General features: G+C 46.3%; 1 protein-coding gene across 2 annotated transcripts in view; it reads left to right on the forward strand.

The window, feature by feature from the left end:
* PTCD3 (pentatricopeptide repeat domain 3) overlaps nucleotides 1-16,920 on the forward strand; it is a 189,088-nt gene that overhangs the window by 92,868 nt on the left and 79,300 nt on the right. For both annotated transcript variants that reach the window (XM_029592766.1, XM_029592767.1), the window contains one exon: nucleotides 16,420-16,564. In XM_029592766.1, coding sequence (XP_029448626.1) covers nucleotides 16,420-16,564 — 145 coding nt within the window. The remainder of the gene's footprint in view (nucleotides 1-16,419; nucleotides 16,565-16,920) is intronic.

Consider the following 16,920-nt stretch of genomic DNA (forward strand, 5'->3'; position numbering starts at 1 on the left):
GTTACCTAAAGACTGTCTTGGCCAGAACCTGCTTGAGGTTTTTTTTATTGTTGAAGCTTCTTTTTTGCAGACATGATTCATGGAGCAATTTTTAGCAGTTTTTGGACTAGTTTTGCCAGCGGTGAAGTGGTAGTCCGGAAATTTGGATGGTTGCTACCCTTCATTATTTAGTTCTGTTAGCATGGGCTTGGGTACAGATCAATACTGAGTGACTGCAGGTGGCCCTCTCGTTATGTAGCAGTGCCTAAAGTTCTAATTGTTCTCTGACTCCACCTGCTAGTAGGGATACACAACCCACTCGTCTGGACTGATCTGTGGTATTACAGGAACGAAAATTAGGTAAGAACCAATTTTCATTTTTTCCTTTCAAGTTTTTTTTCTTCCCCTTTTTTCAAGCAAAAAAAAAAAAAGTCAAAAGAATCATTCAAGTTAGGTAGGGCCCCTTTCAAAAAAAAAAAAAAAAAAGTAAAAAAATGAGGAATAAGATGGGGAGCCAAGATCTCCATGAAATTTGTTTATCCCAAGATAATCAATGTGATGGAGAAAAAAAGCAATATCAAGAAACCAAGAATAGCACCACTTCAACTGCAAATGGTGCATTGCATTATCTATATAATAATGACAGGTGAATTTCTGAGCTGTAAAATCGTTCGTGCAAGCAGTCTGTCTAGGTCTTTTGAAGGAAATGTACAGATTTGTACAAATTCGACTTTCCTTCTGAAAGTGATTTGCTTTTTCACCTTAGTTGGGTAGTGCATCTTCCTTCCTTTCATAGAGAATTGTTAGTGAAGTGTACTTGATGCTCCATTCCTTGGATTTGCAGAGTGTTGTATTGAGGAATTCAGGTCATTAACGGTTTTAGGGGATCTGAACATCTTTGTCCTCCATGTGGGATCATTTAAAAGAGACATGACTATGAAAGCTTTACTGGCATACTGATTTAAAGAAGTCATAAGTACTGTCTACAAGGACTACTGGTTCCAAACAGGGATATAAGCAGTTTCTTAAGCTTTGGTCGGTCTCACCACTGAAGAGATACAGAGTGCATTCTTTATATTCTCGATGTTTGAACCAGGGAGGAAGCATCCTTTGGTTTGGAGGTCTTGAAAGCTGGTATCCTGCCCACTTGATGTATAGTTTAGGGAGTATCCCATGCATTTTGACTGGTCTAATTGGATGAAGAGGAAAGAGAAATTAGTTCTTACCTGATAATTTCCTTTCCTTTTGAGTCTAGCCAGACACAGTCCAGGGCCCTCCCTTATCTGCCAAATGTATGGTATTGTATGGTTATTTCCTAGCGTGTAGCCAGATGGACAAGGGATCAATAGATTGTGCTCCCCTGCTAGGAGATGGAGTCAGGTTTCAAAGTTGACGTCATCCTAGATACACCCCTGCAGTGACCTCAGCCCTTCAGTATTTCTCAGTCTCCAGGAGATGTAGATATGCTTTCACTATGGGGATCGCTGTACTTTTTGGAAGAAGAAATTCTACTTTTAAATTGGAGAAAATATTGAGCCCCGCTCTCCTGCGGTGATACCCAAAGATACCTCCCCCAGTTGAGAATTCCTGATGTGATTTCTGAGATCCTTCAGAGGTGTGCCTTGGTCCGGTAGGAAGAAGATTTTCCTTCAGAGAAGAGGGGTTTTGGTAAGACTTTCTCCAGTCTCCTTGCTTGGCAAGCCATACCAACGTCGTTCCCAATCCCGTTGTGGCTTAGGAAAGTGGGTTTACGAGCGGGTTGAGTGGCCCCCCCAGTGGGCTAGGCCCCGCTTTAAGCTTGGTTGGCACACCATGGCATATTACCAGGCGATCCTCATGCCTACCAACCACCCAGCTGTCTACATTCCTAATAATCGAATCACCAACCATGACGGCCGACCTAACCCTTCCCTCCTGGGCAGTAGGCCTTGGGGAGATATCCTCAGTGCGAAAGGACAATGCATCACCTGGAGAGCAGGTCCTTGCCAAAGGATCCTTTCCTGCTGCACTCCAGTCATGAGACCTTCTTCCTCCAAGGCAGCATCAGGCTGCCAGTCTGAAGTTGGGACTTGGCAACTATGTCCCTGAAGGTCTCATCTATATATCTATATTTATCTCTGTCTGCCTCAGCTCCTCCAGGTCTGCCACTCTAGCCTCCAGAGATCGGACTCGTTCTCCGTGGAAGAAAGTCTCCTGGTGACCACCAGGGTGTCCTCCTTACTTCAGGAACTCAGCTGGGTAGTAAACCTGGACAAGAGCAATCTTAATCCTTCCTAGTTGTTGGAGTATCTAGGAGTCTGATTTGACACCAGGCAGGGCAAGGTCTTCCTCCTGACCACACAGATGCAGAAGTTGATATCCCAGGTGTCAGTTGATGAACACACTACGACTGGTGTGGAGCTATCTTCAAGTTCTCTGTTTGATGGCAGCAACTTTGGAAGTAGTGCCGTGGGCGAGAACATACATGCACCCACTTCAACGCTCGCTGCTGTCACGTTGGAGCACGCAGTCTCAAAACTATTCGATTCGACTCCACTTACAGATCGAGTCACCACCTCAAGTGGTTGCAGGAGACTTAACTGAGCAGGGGGTGTCCCCGTCCTCCCCAATCTGGCTGTTACTTACAATGGACGCGAGTGTCTGGGGCTGGGGAGATCACTGTCAGGAACTCACAGCCCAGGTACGTTGGATGGAGGAAGAGGCCCTCTGGAACATCAGTCACCTGGAAACCCAGGCAGTGAGGCTGGCATGCTTGCAATTAAGCCACAGACTCCAGGGTCAAGCAGTCCGCATAATGTTGGACAACGTAATGACGGTAGCCTACAGCAATCGCCAGGGAGGAACCAAGAAGCCAGCAGGTGTCTCAGGAGATAGACCTCCTTATGGAATGGGCGGAAATACATCTACAGACTATCTCAGCCTCAACGTCAGAGCAGACTTTCTAAGCAGGGAGAGACTGGCTCCAGGAGAGTGGGTGTTGTTGACTTACTACTTTCAACTGATAGTAGAACGCTGGGGCCCTCCCGTCCATCGACCTGCTGGCTGCATCTCACAATGCGAAGGTTCCCCAGTTCTTCAGTCGCAGAAGAGATCCGTGATCCCTGGGATCGATGCATTTATATAGCAACTCTTCTTCTGGCCAGGTCTTAACGCCTTCCCTCCGTGGCACCTCTGGGCAAGATCATTTGCAGAATCAAGCATCACAGGGGATTAGTCTTACTAGTAGCTCCAGATTGGTCCATGGTATGTGGACATCCAGAGACTCCTGGTGGAGACCCCCCTGTGCCTCCCACCGCACAGGGATCTGCTACAGCAGAATTGAGTCAGATCCTTTCAAGGATCTGACTCAATTCGGTCTTACGGTCTGGCCTTGAGAAGGCTCGCCTGATGAAGCGAGGATATTTTATGGAGGTAATTGCCACATTACTCCGTGCTCGAAAGTTCTCTATGTCCCTAGTGTATGTGTGGGTCTGGAGAGTATTTGAGGCTTGGTGCGAGGAACATGGTGTGTGTCCCCTCCCCCCCCCCCCCCTCGGGCGGTCAAAATCCCACTTATTCTGGAATTTTTGCAGGTCAGCTTGAATAAAGGTTTGGCTTTTAACTCCTCGAAGGTGCAGGTAGCGACTCTCCTGTTTCAGGGGCAAGGTAAATGGAACATCCCTATCGGCTCATCCAGACGTAGCCTATTTTCTGAGAGGGGTAAAGCACCTTCAGCCACCCCTATGGTGGCTGGTTCCCTTTTGGAATCTTAATCTAGTATTGAAATTTTTGGCAGGGCCCTCCTTTCGGCGGCTGCAGTGTGGTCTTTCCTTGCATTTATTAACCTTGAAAATGGTTTTCCTGATGGCTATATGCTCGGCACGTTGCATCTCTGAATTGCAGGCATTGTCATGTTGGGAACCATTCCTCCGATGACTCCAGGACCGTTAGTTTCATACCGTTCCATCCTTCTTGGCCAAGTTAGTCTCAGAGTTTCATTTGAATCGGTCCATTTCGTTGCGTTTCCTAGGTAAGCACAGGGATGTGGAGGAATACTGCTTCCTCTGTCATTTGAATGTTGGTAGACTTTTGGTGTGGTCTCTGGAAGTTTCAGAACCAGTCCAAAAATCAGACCGCCTGTTTGTCCTTCATGGTGGAAGGAAGCAGGGCAAACAGCTTTGCGGGCTACCATAGCTCACTGGATTAAGGAGGTGGACACTGGAACCTTTGTGAAGGCAGGAAAGCCATTACCTTCTCAAGTTAAAGCTCATTCCACCAGGGTTCAGCTCATTCCACCAGGGTTCAGGCAGCCTTTGCAAGGGTGATATTAACTGGACCGTGGGCAGGCTCCCGCCTCGATCAACAGTAGCTTTTGTACATCCCATTGGTCCTAAGTCCATCTGGCTACAAGCTAGGAAATGGAGAAATTACTTACCTGATAATTTCGTTTTCCTTAGTGTAGACAGATGAACTCAGCATCCCGCCCACGGCTGCCCAAGAACGGTGCCAAGAATTCACCCATGGAGTGGATATCGATTCCAAGAGATTACGAGTAAGCTATCATCCAGTCCTTAGATTGGGGGCATATATAATTTTACTAGGGTTTGCTGTTTGAGTACAGTTATGGTTATCCATTTTTAATCAAGTTTTTAAATCGTTTTCTCAGTAGTATGTCCACAGTGGCTTTTGAAAAGAATACTGAAGAGCTGAGGTCACTGAATGGGTGTATCTAGGGTGACATCAGCTTTGAAACTTGACTCTGTCTCCATCTTTTAGCAGGGAAGCACAACCCATTGGTCCTGAGTCCATCTATCTACACTAAAGAAAATGAAATTATCAAATAAGTAATTTCTCCATTCCACAACAAGGGCTAAACATTTCTTCAAAGGAAATCCTTGTCTTTGGAGGAATTGAAATTTCCCAGATTGCCCAAAGATAAGCTTTAGAGGATATTGTGACCAGCTTCGGCTAGGAGCCACTTTAGGGATTCCAAATGTATAATCTTGGGAAGGATGGCAGGTAACCAGTGGCTTGGTCCCACTAGTAGGTTCCAGTCCTTTCAGAACTCCAAGAAGGGAGGGTAAAGATGAAGTCTCAGGGGGAGGGGGAAGTCTGGAAGTTCCTGGACCTCCCAATGAAGGTGTGGGAGGCCACTCTCAAGGTCAAAGGCTAGGCAGACAGTTGTCAGTCTTTTACTGGAAGAGGGGTCCACATTACTTCAGATCAGTGGGTCTTAGGAGTTGTCAGTAGCAGCTAAGCTCTAGAGTTTTCCCGTCCTGTTTCAGATGCTTTATGGTTTCCCCTTGTTACTCTGTTTAGAAAAGGAAATAGTATGGACAATGCTTTTGCAATTGCTGCATATAAGAATGGTGATTCTAGTCCCTTCCTCTTGTGGGGCAAAGGGGAGGTATGAGGATTGGTAGTCCAGTTTACTTCAGGGTACCTAAGAAGGATTCCTTTCACCTATTCTGAACCTGAAGCAGGTCGACAAGGCTCTGAAGATGTTCCACTTCAGAATAGAGACTCTGAAGATGTTGTAGTAACAGTGCAAATTCTGATGGAGATGCTTCTATATTACCCATTAAAAGAGGAGCTTTAGATTTAGCTTCCCTTTGCTATGATTGGGGTGCACTTTCAGCATCAGGCTCTCCCTTTTGGCTTGGCCACGACTCTAAGATCTTTTTCCAAGATGTGTTGTGGTGGTTGGCGGCCCTATGTAGAGAAGGTGTTTTCTTGTCTGGACAATTGGTTGATCTGAGCAAGTCCACCCAGGAAAGCGAATCAGCAACAGTCAGAGTGATGCTGTTATTGTGAGATCTGGACTGGGTTTTCAATTTCGACAAAAGCAACAGATGTAAGGATCTAAAAGTTGCAGAACCAGGCGTATGGCTTATTGAGAATTCAGAGAGCCATGGTGTAAATTTATCATCCGTGTTGGCTGCCTTGGATTTAGTTCCTTGGGAAGGGTGCACATGAAATGTTTTCAGAAGGCCTTATTCTCGAAGTGGTCTCTTCAGTCTCAGGTATACTGCACAAAGCTCCCTCTGATGTAAACCAGGGAGAGTTTTTTGCTTTGGTAGCTGGTACAGAAGAATTTAGAAGTGGGAATGGATCTCGAATCTTGAGTCTCCCATTTGGATAAAGGTGAGCTTGGATTGCAATCTCTGGGGCTGGGATGTTCACCATCAAGACCTGGTAGTTCAAGGAACTAGAAAGAAACCAAGTGGCCCATCAGTCAATTGGAAACCAAAGTGATAAGGAAGGCACTCCTTTTAGTTTGCTTCCATTCTTTAGGATTAGACAATCAGGACCTAGTTGGCCAATGCTATGGTAGTGGCATATGTTTTCTTAAGGTGGTCCAGGTGGCAGAATTTGGCATGGACATACCTTGCTGGACATCAGTTTGAATCTCTGAGAGAGAGTCTCATAAGCTGCTTGCTCTTAAAGTGGTATTTTTTGTAGCAGTCTGTTCCCCCAGATGAGTTTCAGAACTCTAGGTTTAGTGGTGTAGAGAGCCCTGGTGTAGATTTGTATGGTTCCGTTATTCCTCTGTAAGAGATGGTTTTGCCTTTCATTTTAACTGGATGATATGTATCCCTTCCTTTCAAAGGGACTGAGGTGAAGAAGAGAATGCCCAACTTCATTATTTAGATGTTGAGTTCTTCTGTGCTATTTATAGGTCACTAATGGTTTCAGAATCTTGAAGCATCACTTATTTTATTTTTCCCTGTACATACCCGGATCAGTCCAGACCATGGGTTATGTCCCCCTTCCAGCAGATGGAGTCAGAGCAAAAACTGTAAGGACAGCCCCTAATAGGTTGGAGTGCCCTCTGCGTCCCTTCAGTATTACTCTGACTCCAGAAGATGAACATGGCATCTGCGGTTCCCAGTAGTTTTGAACAGAGAATATTTCAGTCTTCTGTCAATTTATTATCTAATTTACTTATTTCTTTGGTATGGATCAACATAACAAAAACTTTTTTTTTTTTTTTTTAAAGGCTTGCAGACGGAACTTTGTCAGGGACTCTTTCTCTTATTTATTTATTTTATTTATTTAACATTTTTCTATACCGACCTTCAAGGTTGAATACCATATCAGGTCTGTTTACATCGAACGGGTAGATCAGTATAACATAACGTAACATAAGGAACAACTTTTTATAATTAGCAGAGACAAAAGCAGAGAAGCAAAAAGTTACATAATAACAAGGACCTTGAACTTGGAAGCTGATTCAGCTGGAAAAAGAGAAGCCTTAGGAGGGTATTAAATTAAATACATTGTGAAATGTCCGAGCCTGGTCTAGAGCTAGTTAACTTATTAGGGTAGCAAACTAGTACATGAGGTGAATATTGGAGGGGCGAAGTTCCATATTCATAAGCTGAGTAGTTATCTAGTGAAAGTTTGATGGATCAGGGAAGGCTTGTAAGAAGAGCCAAGTTTTGAGTTTTTTTTTAAATGTTGGTAGCACGGTTCCATTCTGAGTTCTGCGGGGAGGTTGTTCCAGATGGCTGGACCTGCTGTAGAAAAAGCTCGGTCCCTGGTAGAGATGAGTCGTGTGGCTTTAGATGGCGGGGCTTGTAGTGCTCCTTTGTAGGTTTCTCTCATTAGTCTGTTGGAAGTGTGGAGTTTGAGTGGGAATTCGAGGTCGAGATGGAGGAGGTTATGAATTGATTTGTGAATTAGAGTTAGAGATTTGTGTAGAGCCCTGTGACTGACTGGTAACCAGTGTAGATTACGGAGGATGGGCGTAATATGGTCTCTCTGGTTGGTGCTTGTCAAAATTCTCGCTGCGGCGTTCTGTATCATCTGTAAGGGCTTGGTTGTTGAGCTGGGTAGGCTGGTGAGGAGAGCGCTGCAGTAGTCAATTTTGGCAAATATTAGGGATTGAAGAACAGTCCTAAAGTCATGAAAATATAGGAGAGGTTTGAGTCTTTTTAACACCTGAAGTCTGTAAAAGCACTCTTTAGTTGTGGTTTTGATCATATTCTTTAGGTTAAGACTGTTGTCTATAATTACTCCAAGGTCTCTCACATGAGTGTGGGTGAGAAGGTGTTTGTGATGGATCTGAGATGGGAGGTTTTCTTGGTTGGAGGAAATGAAGAAGAGTTCAGTCTTAGAGGCATTGAGGACCAGATTTAGACTGTTGAGGAGATTAGTGATGGCTTGTAAGCTGTTGTTCCAGAGTGCGAGGGATTTGTTAATAGATTCTGTTATGGGAATCAGAATCTGAACATCGTCTGCATAGATGTAGTGAATGAGGTTAAGACTAGTTAACAGTTGGCAAAGGGGAAGGAGGTAAATATTGAAAAGGGTAGGTAATAGGGATGAACCTTGTGGTGTACGCCAAGAGAGGAATTTGTAGATGGTGATTCTTTATTGTTGATTTTGACTTTAAAACTTCTATTACTGAAGAACGACTTGAACCAATTGTGGACTGTTCCCGAGATGCCTATGTCTGAAAGGCGATTCAAGAGGATGGGGTGGTTGACGGTGTCGAAGGCCGCCGAGATGTCTAAAAGGATTAGGAGAAAGGAGTGTCCTTTGTCTAGACCCATAATAATATGGTCTGTTAGAGATATGAGTAGGGTTTCTGTGCTGCGAGATTTGCGGAACCCATATTGGGAAGGGAAAAGTAAGTTGTGATCTTCTAAATAATCCGAAAGCTGGATGTTGACCAATTTCTCTGTGAGTTTGGCTAAAAATGGTAGATTCGAGATAGGGCGGAAATTAGCCAGAACACCAGGGTCTAGGTTATGTTTCTTGAGGAGTGGTTTCAGGGAAGCGTTTTTTAGACTATCTGGGTAGAATCCTTGAGTTAAGCAGCAGTTTATGATTTTGGTAAAGGGACCAGAGATTATATTTGGGATAAGTAGCAGTAGCTTGGAAGGTATGTTGTCCGATGGGTGGCTGGATGGTTTCTGCCTTTTGAGAATGGATTCGATCTCTTTGGTCGATGTTAATTCGAATTTGTCGAATTTGACTCCCTTAAGAATGTAGGTGGTATCGAATGAGGTGTTGTAGTCAGACTTGGTTGGAAGGAGAGCAAGTGTGTTGAAATCTTCTGCTGAAAGAATAGGGCTAGCTCATTTGCTTTGGATTGAGCTTGTTCGTCAGGAATCGACGGTGGTAGAGACTTTGTTATTTGAGAGACATATGCAAAGAGGGTTTTTGCATCAAATTGGAGATCATGGATTTTTTTACCGAAGTATTCTCTTTTTGCTTTTAGAATTGAAGTCCTGTAGAAATGTAGAGTTCCTTTGTATGACAATAGTGTAGTGGTGGAAGGTGCTTTGCGCCATTTATTTTCTTTGTGGCGTAATTCTTGTTTTATCTTCTGTTTTATCTTCTGTTCTCTGTCTGCTTGTTTGGGGTAAGTCCTCTGTAATTTTTAATTTCAGGTTTATTTTCATACTTACCGTCCTTTGGCTGTTTGGGTGTACATTGGTGGTCCAACCTCTCCCCCTTCAGCAGCAGCAAGCTACCCCGAGACACTGTTTCCTCAGGGCAGCAGGGTCAGAGAGGCGCCATTCCTCTGACAAGCAGGTTGTACCTGCTCCTCTGCTACTGATAGTCTTCGGGAGACTTTCTCTCTCCCATGCCGTGCTTGTTGCGATGCTCAGCCTGTGGAGAGCCCGGGTCGCGGCTCTCCAGGGAGGGCCTATGCATGAGATGCCTCCCCGGTGGTGAGGGATCCTCGAGGCCAGCGGGACACCAAAGTTTGCGTTCTCAAGCGCGCCCGCCTTCAGGAGGGGCCGGTTCCGTTCCCTTCTGAAGCGGGAATGGCGGCCATTTTGTTTTCACAGCTTCCAGCTCCTGCGCTTCCCAATACCGATTCGGACCCCGGAGTTTCGCCACCTCCACCGATCCTGACCCCGGCAACACCCCCCCCTCCCCCGATACGGGTCTCTCTTTAGGGCAGCTGGATACAGTTCCTACTCCTGCCCCTCCCCCGGGTCCTTTTTCGACGGATTTTGTTCTGCTTCACAGTACTTATTTAGCACGGCTTGCACAGCAGCAGGACCCAGCTCCAGCTCCCCCTCCCGCTAAGATCAGCAGGATTGAGGGGTCTGGGGATTTTTCCACCCACCCCCAGGGAGCAGGACCCCCTCTGGGCTCAGGATTCAATGTCCCACCGGGTACAGAGTCACAGGTCCCATAAGGGTCCACTGGAGCCAGGGTCCCTCCAATTTCAGGAGTTCCACAGGGGTCTTCTAGGGTCCCCAGGTACTTTCCCACCCCCCACCCCCCCAATCCAGACCCCCTCCCTTTCAGGATCTGTTTCAGGACCCGGACCTGGATGACCCAGCTCCATGTCCCCAAACGGAAGGAGACGATCCCCGGGTATTGAGGCTCTTCCAGAGCAATGAGTTTGATCCACTTATCCCCCATGTCCTGTAAGAACTGGATATCGAGACCCCACAGGAATCAGTGGGGGCCAACACGACAGGGAGGAAGGGGGATCCGGTTTTGGCGAGCCTCGGCCCACCAGCGAAGACTTTTCCTTTTTACCCTATGCTCCTCCAGTTGTTATCAAGAGGATAGGATGCTCCTGAATCCTCCCTCAGGGTTGGTAGAGCGATGGACAAGTTGTATCTGCTTCCTGAAGATTCTCTGGATTTCCTAAAGGTTCCAAATGTTGATGCCTCAGTATCCGCGGTTACGAAGAGGACAACTATCCCGGTCACAGGGGTATTGCTTTGAGAGATATTCAGGATCGTAAGCTCGAGGTTTACTTGAAGAGAATCTTTGAAGTTTCTGCCTTGGGGGTCAGACTGGCTGTTTGTAGTTCCCTCATGCAACGAGCGGGTCTTCGCTGGATGCAACAACTACTCAGTGCCCACAGGAGTTACCTCCAGAGGAGGCACAGCAAGCGGGACCGCCTGGAGGCTGTTATCGCTTATGGTGCGGATGCTCTGTATGATCTACTCTGCGTTCTAGCCAGGTCCATGGTCTCCGCTGTTTCTGCTCAACGCCTGCTTTGGCTTCGTAACTGGTCGGCAGATTCTTTTTCCAAAGCTCGGCTAGGCTCCCTGCCTTTCAAAGGAAAGTTTTTTTGGAGAGGAACTGGACCAGCTCATCCAGTCACTTGGTGAGAACAAGGTTCATAAATTGGCCAAAGATCGTCCTCGAGGTTCCAGGACCTTCAATACGACTCGCTCCCATTTCCGGGGTTAGCGTCGCTTCCAGCAGACAAGACCGGTCTCGCAAAGGCCGGTTTCCTCCCTCTTGCAGTCCTGGTCTCATTCCTTTCGAGGCCGACGAACCATGGGGATAACCCCCCCCCCCAAGGGGCTTCCAAGTCCTCTCAATGAAGTATTGCTGACCCACTCTTCCACCCCCAAAATAGGGGGTGGAAGAGTGGGTCCACCCCCCAAAAGGACGTCTGTCTTCTACGAGGAGTGGGTCAAGATCATCTCAGACCAGTGGGTCCTGGATTTTCTAAAACACGGCTGTGAGTTAGAATTTGCTCGGCCCCTAAGAGACAGGTTTATCTTCTCCCTCTGCGGACCGATAACGAAGCAAATGATAGTGCGTCAAACACTCAATCGTCTCCACAACTTAGGGGCTATCATCCCTGTCCCTCGGGCAGACATGGTCTAGGTCATTATTCCATCTACTTCGTGGCCCCCGAGAAGGAAGGTTTTTTCCGTCCAATCCTCGATCTCAAGATGATCAACAGGTCTCTCAAGATTCCACATTTCAGGATGGAAACCTTGTGTTCCGTGATTTCAGCCGTACACCAAGGAGAGTTCCTGGCTTCTCTGGACCTCACGGAGGCCCACCTGCACATCCCCATCCTCCCGGTGCACCAGCGCTTCCTCCGCATCAAAATTCTCGGACTCCATTATCAATTTCAGGCGCTGCCCTTCGGGCTGGCGACTGCGCCGTGGTCGTTCACCATGGTGGTTGTGGCAGCCACCCTGTGGAAGGAGGAGATTCTAGTGCACCCTTACCTGGATGACTGGCTCATCCGAGCAAAGTCCCAAACCCTCTGCCAACGAGCGGTCGACAGGGTGCTTTTCCTCCTCTGCTCCCTAGGATGGATCGTCAATCTTGCCAAGAGCAGTCTTGCTCCATTGCAGATGCTCAACTTCCTAGGGGCACACTTCAGTACCAATTGAGGGAAGGTTTTTCTTCATCACATCTGGCTCAAGCTCTCCTCCTTCAGGTACCAACACTTCAGGGATCTCTCCCTTCCTACTGCCTGGGACTACCTCCAAGTGCTGGGATCCATGACCTCGACTATAGATTTAGTGCCATGGGCCTTTGCTCATATGCGTCCCTTACAGCGGGCGTTGCTTTCTCGCTGGAAACCAGTGTCTCGGGATTTTCAGGCCAGCCTCCCACTGTCGGACTCGATCAGGGACAGTGTGCTCTGGTGGCTCAGTCTGGGTCACCTGTTACAGGGAGTGGACCTAGACATCCCACAGTGGGTGGTCGTCACAACAGATGCCAGTCTCTCAGGCTTGGGGAGCAGTGTGCGGCATGCAGTCTACCCAGGGGAAGTGGTCGCCCGAACAGACAACATGGCCTATCAATCGTCTGGAGACCAGAGCGGTTCGTCTCACGCTGAAGAGCGGTGAGAATCCTCTCCGACAACGCGACCACAGTAGCATACGTCAACCGCCAAGGAGGCACGAGCAGCCGTCATGTCTCCCTGGAGGCGAACATGTTGATGGCATGGGCGAAGCTCCATCTGTCCAGACTTGGCATACCACATAGCGGGAGTAGACAATGTTCAAGCGGACTTCCTAAGCCGTCAACGCCTGGACCCAGGGGAGTGGGAGCTCTCCGGAGCAGCGCTGGAACTGCTCGTCCAATGATGGGGTTTTCCCCACCTAGACCTTATGGTGACGTTCCGGAATGCGAAAGCCCCGCGCTTCTACAGTCGCAGGAGAGAGCACGGCGCAGAAGGAGTGGATGCCCTGGTTCTTCCCTGGCCACAAAACGTGCTGCTCTTCGTGTTCCCACCATGGCTTCTGGTAGAGAAGGTACTTCGGAGGATAGAACTCCACCACGGTTCAGTAATCCTTGTGGCACCGGAATGGCCTCAACAGCCGTGGTTCGCAGACTTGGTCAATCTGACAGTGGACGGACCTCTTCGACTGGGCCATCTGCCGAACCTGCTACGGCAGGGACCAGTATTTTTCGACTGGGCAGATCACTTCTGTCTTGCGGCCTGGCTTTTGAACAGCCAGGCCGCAAGACAGAAGTGATCTGCCCGTAGAAAACCTCTACGGCCATTGCGTATGTCCAGGTCTGGAAAGTGTTTGAAGTGTGGTGTACTTCTATGCATGTGTCTCCCCATCATGCTTCCATCGCCCACATTCTCTCCTTCCTGCAGTGAGGGTTGGAGAAAGACCTGGCCTACAACTCGCTGAGGGTTCAGGTGGCGGCCCTTGGGACCCTAGTAAGTCCTCTTGATGGAGTTCTCCTTTCCTCCCATCCTGACATAATCCAGTTTCTATGGGGTGTAAAACATGTCAAGTCTCCGGTTCACTCCTTGAGTCCCTCTTGGAGTCTCAATTTGGTCCTCCGGATCCTCGGTGGGTCTCCGTTCGAAACCCTTGCCAAGGCTTCTCTTAAGGATCTCGCTCTCACGACAGTCTTCCTGGTATCCCTTTGTTCAGCTCGTAGGATCTCCGAAATCCAAGCTCTCATATGCCGGGAGCCCTATCTCCGCTTCACAGATTCAGGAGTTTCCTTATGCATGGTACCATCCTTCCTTCCTAAGGTGGTGTCCGCCTTTCATTTGAATGAGTCGGTGGAACTGCCCTCTTTCACGGAAGACAGTCCCAGGGAGCTTCAACGACTCGATGTAAAGCGGGTCCTTATCCGATATTTGGAAGCAACGAATGATTTTCGCGTCACGGACCACCTTTTTGTTCTCTGGGGCAGTCCCAAGAAGGGATGCAAGGCTTCCAAGACCACTATTGCCTGCTGGTTGAAGGAAGCGATCTCTGCTGCATACATCGGCGCTGGTCATTCTCCTCCAGAAGGCATCAAAGCTCATTCCCTTCGCGCACAAGCTGCCTCCTGGGCTGAGAGCCGGGTGGTTTCTCCACAAGAGATTTGCAGAGCGGCTACCTGGAAGTTGCTGCACACCTTTGCCGACACTATCGCTTGAATGTCCAGGCTCCGGGTTTCGGCTCGTTCGGAGCTCAAGTCATTCGAGCTGGGCTATCAGGGGCCCACCCTACGTAGGGAAGCTTTGGTACATCCCATGGTCTGGACTGATCCAGGTACGTACAGGGAAAAGAAAATTATTTCCTTACCTGCTAATTTTCGTTCCTGTAGTACCACGGATCAGTCCAGACGCCCTCCCTAAATCTGTTCTGGGATAAGGTTTTGGGATCAGCTCGACTGCTTCTTTCTATGTCTGTCTGGCAGTTCTTCTTACAAGTTCTTTCTACAAGTACGTATGCAGAGCTCATTCTACAAGTGTTTTCTAAAAGTTGCGTGTTCACAGTTTTCAAATTTGTGTTGATCCATACAATATGCTTTTTCTGGCTTTGTTATTCATAATACTGAAGGGACGCAGAGGGCGCTCCAACCTATTAGGGGCTGTCCTTATAGCTTTTGCTCTGACTCCATCTGATGGAAGGGGGGACATAACCCATGGTCTGGACTGATCCGTGGTACTACAGGAATGAAAATTTAGCAGGTAAGGAAATAATTTTCTTATATATTTACTTAATTTTCTATACCGATGTTGGTATTTACCTTCACACCGGTTTACAATGTTTCGTAACTAAAAATCATGAAATACAATAAAAATTTAAACCAATCAAACAAGTAACTATAAATAAGAATCATTCTTAACTTAATATAAATGAATTAAATCATAAAGTAAATGTTAAAATTTTAAAAAATAATCACATTAAAACATGCCCTTTAACATAAAATAATTAAAAGGAAGCATCAAATCTTTCTGGAGCCTTAATTCTACGGGTAACATATTCCATAGACCTGGACCGGCTAATGAAATGGCTCTTTCCCTAACAGAGGTAAGTTTAGCAGTGGCAATAGAAGAAATTGTAAGAAGACCTTTACCTGCTGAGCGCAGGTTTCGTTGTGGGGTGTGTATGCGTATAACTGCATTCATCCAGTCTACTTGTTCTGCATAGATTGCTTTATGAATCAAACATAATGTTTTAAATTTAATTCTGTACTCAACTGGTAGCCAATGTAATGCGGAAAGAACAAGGGTAATATGATCTCTTTTATTAGTACCGGATAGGAGCCTAGCAGCGGAGTTTTGTAAAACTTGCAATGGTCTAAGTGATGACTGGATGACCAAGCAATAAGGAATTGCAATAATCTATATTGGTAAATAGCAAAGCTTGGAGAACAGTTCTAAATTCGTCATGATTTAATAAGGGTTTTAGGTGCCTAAGAATTAACAATTTGATATCCTTCTTATATCTTCGTAGAAATGTGTGTTTTTAGTGTAAATTCAGGGTCAAGCCAAACGCCTAAGTCTCTAATTTTATTCCCTAAAGAAATGGTAACATTTTCCATGTTGAAAACTTTGTATTGATCGGATGGAGTTTAATTTTAGGGGTTCTAAAATGACTGAGTAGCTTCAAAGTCTTTGATAGCTTACTGGATTAAGGAAATGATAGGCAGGCTTACATATCCAAGGAATTGTTGCTTCCCAAGAAATTGAGGGCTCTACCCAGCTACAGGCAGCTTTGTGGGCAGAACTTAGCTTGGTATTTTACCTTCAAAGATTTGCAGACTGGCAACCTAGTCTTCCTTGCATACTTCTTCAAGGCAGTATAATCTTGAACTTCAAGCCAGAGAAGGGGCTTCCTTTCGTTCGGAATTCTTGAAAGTGGACTTGGTGTCCTACCTAGTAGAGGGATAACTTGGGTACATCCCATGCATCTGCACTGGTCTGGCCTAATGAAGAGAGAGGAGAAATTAATTCTTACCTGATCATTTCCTTACCTTGACAGACAAACCAGTCCACGATCCTACCTTTCTGCCAAGTCTATTATTCTCTTGATTTATTTTCAGAATAACTGCTTTTTTTTTTTTTTTTGTGCTAGTTGGCACACTGGATATTAACATAGTAAATCTTTTTAAGGGATGCAGAATATGTCTGGTTCTTGTTTTCTTATTTCCCTTGGAAGCACTCTAGTTTTTGCATAGGGGGTGAGGAAAAATATCTTAACAAATGTTTAGCTTAGCTTGTTACATACAATACTGGCAGGCTAAGGTCAGCATGGGAGCATATATAGGGTGATGTCAGCAAGTAATTTAGTCTCTGTCTCCATATGCTAGTTGGGAAACACAAACCCATGCATCTGGAGTCATCTGGTTGGACTCAAGGAAAGGAAATTAAGTTAGAATTAATTTCTCCTTGTACAAATGTCATTACCTAATTTTGGCTATGCTGAATTCTGTGTATATAGTAAGGCTCTGATAAGGTAGGACATTTTGTTTTAATAGGATCTGCTGGAACATATGGTTGAACAGAAAGTGCAGCCAAACCTGTTAACATTCAATGCTATCTTGAAGAGTTTGAGGAGGTGTGGTGCTCTAGGCAAGACATATGCCTTACAGACATTATGTGAAATGAAAGCCTTAAACATCGGTAAGAGAAATATTGTCCTGTAGGTAAGGTACAATTATTTTCCAGTTTTAAAAAGTGCACCTTTGAGAGTGTTTAGCAAATGTCATGGCAAGTGTTTTCATGCAGTTACTGGATACAGTACCAGGAAATAACAGTAATTTGTTCATTGATACAGCAAACAGTAGTCCTGCTGTGAGATCATTGCTTGACGCCTATGTGCCATGCAGAGGTAGAGAAACTGAAACAGCACGACTAGTTGAGCTTGCTCCTCAGTTTAAGAAAGTGCAGCAGTGGCAGTATGGAATAGAAGACTGCCATTAGACATTATTACTGTGTAAACCTGAGATCGGGAATGGGAAAACTCCAAGCAAACGAAT

The sequence above is a fragment of the Rhinatrema bivittatum genome, chromosome 1 (genome assembly GCF_901001135.1).
Source record: "Rhinatrema bivittatum chromosome 1, aRhiBiv1.1, whole genome shotgun sequence".
NCBI lineage: Eukaryota > Metazoa > Chordata > Amphibia > Gymnophiona > Rhinatrematidae > Rhinatrema > Rhinatrema bivittatum.